Raw genomic sequence first — 10,745 nt, forward strand, 5'->3', positions numbered from 1 at the left:
ACTTAGGATGCTTCTATATTTTGGCAATTATAAATAATGTTACCGTTAACAGCAGGGTATCTTTTTGAATTAATTTTTATTTTATGGTTGGCTTTATTCCTTTGATAACTATGTAAATTTAAAAAGCTAAAGCTCTAAACATTCTTAGAAACAAGGAACAGTACATATATGTAAATTAAAAAATATATGTGCAGTGAAAAAAAATGAACTATCAAGCCATGAAAGACATCGAAGAAACTTAAAAGACATATTACTAAATGAAAGAAGCCAGTCTGAAAATGCTACAAGCTGTATGATTCCAACCAAATGACATTCTGGAAAAGGCACAGCTACAGAAACAATAAAAAGATCGTGGTTTCCAGGGGTTTGGGGAGAGGGAGGGAGGGAGGGAGGGAGGAATGAACAGATGGAGCACAAGGGATTTTTAGGGTGATGAAATTATTCTGTATGTTACTATAGTGGTGGCTACATGTCATTATGCATTTGTCAAAACACATAGAATGTACAACATCAAGAGTGAACCCTAAGGTAAACTATGGACTTTGGTTGTTAATAATGTGTCCATGTTGGTTCATCGATTGTACCAAATATGCCACACTGATGAGGGATGCTGAGGGAAGAGGAGCATATATGTGTGGGTGGGGAGGGCTATGTGGGAACTCCGTATTTTCTGCTCAACTCTGCTCTAAACCTGAAACTACTCTAAAAAAAAATAAAGTCTTTTAAAAAAAAAAAAACATTAGAGTTATCATATGACCCAGAAATCCCACTGCTAGGCAGTTATTCAAGAGAAATGCTAACATATGTCCACACAAAAGTTGAAGAATTACTCACAACAGCCAAAACTGGAAACAAACCCAATGCCCATCAACTGAAGAATGGAAAAATACAATACAGTGTCATCTATACAACAGAGCATTATTCAGTAGTAAAAAGAAAGTAACATAGTACTGATATATGCTACAACATGGATGAATCTTGAAATTTTAAGTGAAAGAAGACAGTCACCGAAAACCAGTATCACATGATTCTGTTTATACGAATAAACAAATCTATGGAGGCAGATAATCTTCACTCTTGGCCAGGCTGGAAAAGAGAAGCAATCACATTCCAAGGTGCTGCTGGCATTCACTTTTTTGATCCAGGTGCTGGGTTACACAGTGTGTACCATTTGTGAAAATTCATAGAGCAGTACACTTAAAACTGTACCCTTTTCTGTATATATGCTGTACCTCAATCAAAAGAAAAAAAATAAAGAGCTTATCAAAGCAGGGTTTTGTGCTTTTTCCTCACCTCCATTCTTCAGCACAGGACCAGGAATGAAGTTAGAATGGAATCTCCAACCTCAAAACTTGGGGATTTTTTGTTGTTGTTTGTTTACCAATTGCAGGAATATAAGGTGACCCTACTACGTGATTGTCCAAAGGATTTGAGCCCCTAATCTTTATTATTTCACAAACCACATTTCCTTCCATACTGAGGTTCTGGTGTGTTCACTACTGGGAGCAAGAGGAAGACAAACACATGGGGGAACTGACATCTGAGCACTTACTAAGTTCAGGGCACTGTGCTTCAATCTCTACCTAGAGATTTTTTAAATGAGGCTCAGAGATGTTACATAAGTTATCCAAGGTCACACAGCCAATAAATGACAGGGCAAAAATTAAAACCTGAGCCGTAAAACCAATGTCCTTTCTCTTCTGCCACTCATATTACCAGAGGCAGTGGGTCACAACAATGGAACACAGGGTGGTACAATTTCATCATGGATCTGTTTTGTCAGTTTTTACCCTGGAAGGCAGAAAGACAATTTGCCTAAAGGACAACCTGCATTTCATGTACTTTCCTGAATGGTGAGATGAAAAGGAGGCAGCCATGGTCCTGCCAACTAGATTCAAAGTGCCTGGAGGACTCATCCTGGGGCAAGACCCATCTCCTAGATGCTTAAGGCAAGGTGTCAGGCTTGGTTTATCCAAAGTCCCCTGTGTTAAATCTAAGTTGAAATGAATCACAGCCCTCAATGTAAAAGCCAAAACTATAAAGCTTTTAGAATAACACACAGATGAGTATCTGCAAAACCACAAGCTGGAAGTAGGCAAAGATTTCTTATAGAGGACACAGAAGGCCACCTTAATAGGAAAAGATCTTAAATTAGATTTAATCAAGATTAAAATTTTCTGCTCATCAAATGTCACAAGGAGATGAATAAGCAAGCCACAGTCAGGGAGCAATTGTTCAGAAAATATACTTCTGACAAAGCACTTGAATCTGGAATAAAGAACATCTTCTAATTCAATAATAAGACAAGTCAATTAAACAGTCTCCTCAGCAAGTGGTGTTGGGAAACCTGGACAGCAGCATGTATGTCAATGAAGTTAGGACACTCCCTCACACTGTACACAAAAATACACTCCAAACGGCTTAAAGACTTAAATATAAGACAAGACATGATAAACCTCCTAGAAGAAAATATAGGCAAAACATTCTCTGACATAAATCTCAGGAATGTTCTCCTAGGGCAGTCTACCCAGGCAACAGAAATAAAGGCAAAAATAAACAAATGGGACCTAATTAAACTTATAAGCTTTACCACAGCAAAGGAAACTATATGCAAAACAAAACGACCTACAAAATGGGAGAAAATATTTGGAAATGATGTGACTGACAAAGGCTTAATTTCCAGAATATATAAACAGTTCATACAACTCAATAACAACAAAAAAAAAAAACCAATTCTAAAATGGGTAGAAGACCTGAACAAGAAATTCTCCACTGAAGACACACAAATAGTCAATAGGCACATGAAAAAGTGCTCAATATCACTAATTATCAGAGAAATGCAAATCAAAACTACAATGAGGTATCCCCTCACACCAGTCAGAATGGCCATCATTCAAAAGTCCACAAACGGTAACTGCTGGAGAGGCTGTGGAGGAACGGGAACCTTCCTACACTGCTGGTGGGACTGCAGTTTGGTGCAGCCATTATGGAAAACAGTATGGAGATTCCCCAAAAAACTAAAAATAGACTTACCATATGATCCAGCAATCCCACTCCTGGGTACATATCTAGAAGGAACTCTAATTCAAAAAGACACCTGTACCCCAATATTCATAGTAGCATTATTTACAATAGCCAAGACATGGAAGCAACCTAAATGTCCATCAACAGATGACTGGATAAAGAAGTTCTGATATATTTATACAATGGAATACTACTCAGCCATAAAAAATAATAAAGAATGCCATTTGCAGCAACATGGATGGACCTAGAGATTGTCATTCCAAGTGAAGTAAGCCAGAAAGAGAAAAAAAATACCATATGATATCATTCATATGTGGAAAAAGAAAAAAAAAAAAAGGACACTATGAACTCATCTACAAAACAAACAGACTGGCAGACATAGTGAACAATCTTATGTTTACTGGGGAAAGGGGGTGGGAAGGGATAAATTTGAGAGTTTGAGATTTACAAATGTTAGCCACTATATATAGAAACTTTAAAAAATGTTCTTCTGTATAGCACAATGAACTATGTTCAATATCTTGTAATAACCTTTCATGAAAAAGAATATGAAAATGAATATATGTATATGCATGACTGGGACACTGTGCTGTACACCAGAAATTGATACATTGTAAATGACTGTACTTCAATTAAAAAAAATTATGTACAAGAGCAAATGTAGCCCTTCAAAAGAAAAAAAGGAATTATTTCATTCTTTTATATGGCCGAGTAGTATTCCATTGTATAAACATACCACAACTTCTTTATCCAGTCATCTGTTGATGGACATTTAGGTTGCTTCCATGTCTTGGCTACTGTAAATAGCATAGCAGCTTTATTTGTAATAGCCCCAAACTGGGAATAACCAAAATGTCCTTCAACAGGAGAATGGCTAAACCAATAATGGTATTTTCATGCAATGCAGTAGTACTTGGCATTAAAAAGGAACAAACTGCTGATAACATACAACAATATGGATGAATCTCAAAAAAGCCACACTGAGCAAAGGAAGCCAGACACTGAAGAACACACACTGAGTCCACCTACAAAACTCTAGAAAAAGCAAATCTAATCTAAAGTGACAGCATATGTCATTGCCTGGTGCCAGGAATGGGAGTGGAAAGGGTAATGAATCAAAGGGGACATTAGGGAACTTTCTGGGCAGATGGAAACTATATCGTGATAGGGTTTGGTCATTTCTCAGTTGTACAACTAAGATGTGTACATTTCAATGTACATACATTTTACATTAAAATGTTTAAAAGTATATTTAAATATGAGATGAGGAGTGGGTAGAGGTCAAGAAGAAATAAAGATAGCAGAATGTTAATAATTGTTGAAGCTGGGTAGTGACCATGTTTGAAATTTTCCATTAAAAAAAGTCGAAGAGGAGAAAAAAAAATCATCTGCATCTAATGCTCCTGCTTTTCCCTTGCAGCTCCGTGTCCAAATCTGCCTGGCCCCTGGGCTGCCATCCCGCAGACCCCAATTCCTGAATGACCTCTATTCCCTGCCAAGGTCCACCGCCCAGCTCCTTTCTGCTCTACAACGCTCCACCAACTACCGAGCCCAGTAACCGCCAGGCATCTTTGCCAAGCACTGTCACACCCAGGAGCTCAAGATCTGTGCAAGGCACTAGGAGGCGAAGTTTTTCAGCTTCTTTTGCAGGAGTTCAGTCCTCTCCCAACTATACTATTCGACTGGGGTTTCAATAGCACCTATCTCAAAGCCTGATACTTAGAACACTTTAAAAAATAGTTTATGGCTCGTATCCCAAAAGTATGTCTGTAAGGTGACTGCTGGGAACCAAAAATACATTTTTCCCTGTAACAAATAATATATAACCAATAATGCAGCAGGCCAGTCCACAAATATCTATCTACCCACTGCATGCACACAAGGCTCAAACAGCAACTATACTATTATGTATAAAACAAAGTACAAGGATTTATTGTACCACATGGGGAATATAGTCAATATTTTCTAATCACTATAAATGGAGTATAACTTTTATAAGTTGTGAATCATTATATTGTACACCCAAAACATGTAATACTGTACATCAACTATACTTCAATTTAAAAAATGCTACAGGTGTAACGCTTCTCTCATCAGCCAGTTCATGTGATTAAGAGTTGAGGAAAGTTCCAGGCTCAGTGCTGAATCAGTAGCAGTAACAACAGTTCAAAAGGAAGGAGGCTCAGGGAAGGGCCCCCATGGGCAAGCCAGCAGCCAAGTCCAGCCGAGGACAGCTGAGGTCTGGCCGGGGGCTCGTGTGGTCTGGTCCCTGGGAGTACAGTCAGCATTGCATGGGCCTGAGCAAGCCAGCAAGGAGGGAGGGAGAGTGGGAGAAGGATTCTGACTTACAACCCCATGTTTAATCTCCTACTGCACTTACTCAAAATCTCATGTCTATTTTAGAAAATAAACATTACAGAAAATGTGGACAAACAGTAAGAGCGAGTATTCACAGCACACAATTCAAACCACTGTTTCCATTCCAGTGTGCCTGATGTCAGTTCTTCTAGTCTCTTCTACTGGGTACGTACCACCTGGGTGAAAGGTTCAGGCCGAGAAATGTGTCATTATGCTGTATCTTACTTTTCAATAAAATCACAGTCGCACTCTATCTATACCTGGCCATCATTTTCAACGTGCTTTCTAGAGGAAACCACTCGAATTTCCTTTTGAGGGTACCCAACAAGTTTTGCTTCATCTCAATAGGAGAAACCAAGGGTCACCTGTATCCACTGAGAGTTATTCTAAAAAAGAGCTGGATAGATATTCCTAGGAATCAGAGTAGCAAAGGAAACTGCATCTGGTTCCCTGCTATTGAAGAGTTCGCTGTCTGGTAGAAGATCAATTATTCAATCAATAGTTATTTAATCACAATTGTTTTACTTGCTATGAAAGAAAACTGCAGTGTGTATAAAAGCTGACAGAGAGTGAGGAGGAGTCCATGGAGGCTTCCTTAAAGACCTGAGATGTGAAGGCTGAATAGGTTTTGGGCAGAGGAGGACTGCCAGGTGGCAGAGGGTGCCAGGATGTGGTGGCTTCTAAGCAGATGATATGGACTGGAATGCACCAAGATTGGCCCGACACTGAAAGACCAAAGCTGTTGTCAGTAACCTAGACAAGCGAAGCCAACATTTGGACCAAGATGGTGGAAGGGGCAAGTAGGGAGAAGTGAACCATTTGGAAGAAATAGACTGGATTTGGCAATGAGGGAGGGGATGGAGTCAAGACTGACTCCTAGGTTTCTGACTTGAACTGCTAAGTTGATGATTTCACTCACCAATGTTTACTTATATTAGAGAAGGCAATGTCTATTGCCCTTATATTCTGGTGGCAATAGATTGGGCCAGTCTCCTGACCATGTGTAAATGGCACACAAAATGTACATTCTACAAACCATCACAGCCATGTGTCCCATAGGACTGTCTTCCTTTGAACTTTATGCATTTTCCAGAATAGTGAGGACAGAGTATGCACCAAATTATAAGAAGTCTTAAGACGTCTTTAAGGCTCTTTCTTGAGCAGGAGCAATGTGGATTAGTCTATTAAAGTTAGTTGAGAGACACATCCAGGCATTTCCAGCAGAATGCACAGCAAGCTAATTTAGTCAGGATAAGCTAGGCTATGCAGCCACAACAAACTCCCCAAATTTCAGGGTCTTCACTGCCATCTTGAATACACAACTTTCAAGTTTGCTGTGACAGAGGCAAAGAGAGGTGGAGGCAGTGTACCACCTACCCTTCTCAGTTGCTTTCAAAGTGACGCTTGTGGATGCTGCTCACATTTCATTGGGCAGCACTGGTCATAAGAACCCAAGCCAAGTGCAAGGGAGATTGGGAAATGTGGAGGAATATATGGAAGCCTAGTGGGCACTCTCTATGCCACACTACGCATCAAGCTAGTGAAGAATCTATGAATAACATCATGGATGGTGCCTGTGGCAGTTTCCTTTCACAACAGTATCCAATTGTTGCCTCCTTACTTAGGTTGAATTCCTCCTCCCTGCGGTTCCTCTGCAGCCCATCAAATCACCCAGGCACTGGTGACGTATAATCTCTGGTTTTGGCCCACAAAGGAGCACAACAAATTCTACAAGGAGATGGAAAACAATCCAACCTTGTATAACATAGCCTCAACTTGTTATTACAACAGGAGATAGATAGGAAGTGCTTATATTTCACATCTGTGATCCCCTCAAAACACACTTGAGACAATTCAGTAGACCCCCCCCACAACCATTTTTCTAAAGCAGCATCATCCGATGGGACCTTCTGCGATGAGGGAAAAAGCTCCTTTCACTCTGCCTGCTGAGCTCTTGAAATGTAACAAGTGCAAATAAGGAACTGACTTTATTATATTTTAATTAATTTAAATGTAAACAGTCACCTGTGGCTAATGGCTACCAATTGAGTAGTGTGGTTTTAGAACTTTTTACAAAGAAGCCCAAGTGACAGATTTGTATCTTTTTGGTGGAGATACCAAAAATCTGTGAGTGGTAGAAATTAGGAAGCCAGGAGAGATGGGGGGTCATCTGTGTAAACTCAGTAACCTACTTATTGGAGCTGTGCATATCCTTTGTCAAAACTGTGAAAAGAACTTATTTACGATGATGTACTGGGAAATGATTTATTCAAGACCAGGCTAAGATCAACCAAAGGAGGTACATAATGCAGCTAAAAATTCTAGGCAATCTGGACCCAGAGCAAGAAAAGGTGATGTGCCCACTGAATAGCTTTGGAATAGAAAGCCCAAGATTTCTGCTTAAATGAACCTTCACACTCAGCCAGAAGGAAGCTGTCCTGGTAGTACACGAAGCTCGCTCTCCGGCTCTCCCCATCTCTCTCTCTCCCCATCTCTCTCTCTCTCCCACACACACACACACACACACCCCACCCCAGAGAAACACAGCCATTGCACATCAGTTTTTCAGAGCTGGCAGCAACAGGCAGGAGGCGAGAGTTGTGCCTGATGGCGATTTAACCATTCAGAGAAGAGTTTGTCCAAACTCCATTTTCAGAGGAGAATAAACAGAAGTCGAGAAAGCTGAGTGGTTCCGGGTGAAGTGGACTCCTGAACAACTTTTCTAAAAAGATGTTCTGCTGAAAAGTATATCCTGAGTGGTCAGAAATGTCAGGTGAGTGTTTTCAAAGGGCGCAGCTGCCACTTGTTTGAACAAGCCGGATACCCCGCCCCCTTCCAGCTGAGGAGGATTTGCTCCGCAGCCAACAGATCCCTGCGGAAGAATGGATGGTAATAAACGAACTTACTACTTCAGCACGTGTAGCCGGCACCTTAAGGAAGCCGCCCATTAACCTTCTCCCGAGCTTTTAGATTTAGGGCAGGTGTTTTACTCCCTTTTGACCAGCGGAGAAAACAAGGCACAAGGACTGCCAAGTAATTACCATCTCACATACAATGCTTGCAAATGTCACCCAAGGACCAGAGGCTTGTCATATAGATTCCAAAGGTTCAGTAAGGAAAACAGCCAAGCAACAATCGTTCCACACCTGTAAGAACTCTTGCCAACCAAAAGTATCAATTTAAAGCTGGGTTCTTAGGGTACCTTTATTACAGTCAGCTTCGTGTCCCATTCCGGCAACGGAGATCCTGAAGCCCGAATGCTTGCGCATTACAGGATAAAATACATCCGTCACGCTGGTGGTAGAGCACAACCCCACTGTCAACGTCTGTTGGGAGCAGAACACTGGGGGCATTTATAAGAGGCCCGCCCCAATTGTAACACACCTGATTCTCATTCTTGGCTGCAAAATGGAATCACCAGGGGAGCATTAAGAAGTCTTGAAGCCTGATTTTGATGTCACTGGTCTGAGACAGTCTGGGCATCAGGAGTTTTAAAAGCTCCCCCAGGTGATTCTAATGTGTAGCCAGGACTGGGACCCACTGCTGTAAGGAACGCCAGGAATAGGAAAGTAAAACTTGGATAACCGGTGGGGAGGAGGTTCAGCCTCGTCTGTTTCTTGGATCATCTGATGTTAAAAGGAACTGAAGAATAAAGAAATCTAAATGCCAGGGACCTCTATTTTTCTTATCTGTAAAAGGGTACAAGGCTACCTACTCTCCTGTCCCCAAAAGGTAGGGCGGTCCTGTCGAAAAAGTCAGAGAGTGCAGGATGGGGAGGAGCTGGTGCCATGGCTTGTGTGAAGATAAGGAAAGCAGGCAGGAGTGGGGTGGGGGCGAAGGGGGCTCCGGCCTCACCTGCGTCACAGACGTCGAGCACGGCCGTCTCCCCGAAGTCGAGCTCCCCGAAGGGCACAGAGGCGAGGTGGGCGCCCTCGGCCTCGCAGGCCCGTAGCAGGCACTGCCGCGCCCCCGCCTCAGGACCGCCGGCCCGCCGCCCTGGGGGCTCTCGCTGCGCACGTACACGGCCCGCAGCGGCCGCCGCGGCCCGCTCGCCCCCGCCTCCCGCCTCCCGCGCCCTCCGCCGGCCTCGCGGGCCCTTCTGCGCCCTCGCCCCACCCCCACGGCGGCAGCGAGCACTGTGGAGACTCAGCCACCGCCCCGGGCGCCCCAGCCGGCGGAGCCCCGCTGCCGCTCTCCATGTGGCCGCCCTGCGCGCCCTTCCTTGTCCCACCTCCGCGCGAGTGGCTGGCGGCTGCGAACCGCAGGGGGCCAAAAGCAGCCCGGGCACCCGCTCCTGGGGCGTGAGAGGGGAGCTGGGGGCCCCAGCGCCCGCCGGTGGCCCCGCTCCGGGCAGGTGATGGCGGGGGTCCTGGGCTGCATACGGAAGCACCAGCCCCGCAGCCTCCGAGCGCCCTTTGAAGGCCCGCGCGCGAGAGAGGCGGGGGCTCCGGAGGTCTGGGCGAGCGGAGGGCGTGGGGAGGGCTGGGAAGGGCGGCGGGGCAGGAGCCCGCAGAGCGCCCCCTGCCGCCTCCCTTGGGCAGCTCCCAAAAAAGGGCGGATTCCTCAATTTGAGGATTTTGTTGTTGCTGCTCTCCCTCCCACTTGAACATTAGGAGCCTCAATTTCCTTTTTCCTCAAAACAATTTAAGGCTTTTCAAGCAGGGTAAAAGCTCTTTCAAAGCGGTGGTTGGATGTAAATTTTCAATTCCCAACTAATTACAGGCGTAGTTTTAACCCAGAATCGAGATGAGAAGATGCTTACTTAAAACATCACTGATTTTGTTCTCTTTGCCCCCATTTGCCAAGAGCGTGGCCCTCCTGAACCCATGTCCTGGAGACCCGCTAGTTCTGATCTCTGTGACCTTGACAAAGCACCATGATGCACCAGCATCAAATTCTGTTGGCCTGGAAAATAGACTCTAAGTAGGCTTGCCTGCCCAATCATTCAAATGCTGTTAACCTAAAGGGCCCTTTACTCTGGATCTTACCCACCTCACAATTTTAGTCCCAGATATTAAAAAGTAGTTGTCAGCCGAGGGAGACTGAAGGGGGATTTGAGGAGGTGAGCTGCCCAATTGGAAAAAATGCCCAAGGAGCTGACATGGAGCAAAACAGCATTTTATTGCAGTACAAGCAGGTGGCGCACGCTCAGGTGTATGCACTTGTCCTTTTATTATGCTAGTGGCGCATGCGTGTTGTTTATAATGCTGACTCTTGCTAGTGGTGCATGCGAATTGTTTATAATGATGGCTCATGTCACTAGCGCATGCATACATTTACTTCTTACCTCATACACATGCAAGTTATTGTGAACTTTGACCTGGGTCCCACGGCCTACTCACTTAAGACTGCCGACATTCTAC

At 43.8% G+C, this 10,745-nt stretch overlaps 1 protein-coding gene across 1 annotated transcript in view; it reads right to left on the reverse strand.

The window, feature by feature from the left end:
* MAP3K15 (mitogen-activated protein kinase kinase kinase 15) overlaps positions 1 to 9,581 on the reverse strand; it is a 131,699-nt gene extending 122,118 nt beyond the window's left edge. Inside the window, 3 exon segments of the mRNA XM_072956714.1 lie at positions 9,238 to 9,372; positions 9,375 to 9,443; positions 9,446 to 9,581. Of these exon segments, the coding sequence (XP_072812815.1) occupies positions 9,238 to 9,372; positions 9,375 to 9,443; positions 9,446 to 9,581 (340 nt within the window).
* Positions 9,582 to 10,745: the final 1,164 nt, after the last annotated feature.

This window comes from Vicugna pacos, chromosome X (genome assembly GCF_048564905.1).
Source record: "Vicugna pacos chromosome X, VicPac4, whole genome shotgun sequence".
NCBI classification, from domain to species: Eukaryota; Metazoa; Chordata; class Mammalia; order Artiodactyla; family Camelidae; genus Vicugna; species Vicugna pacos.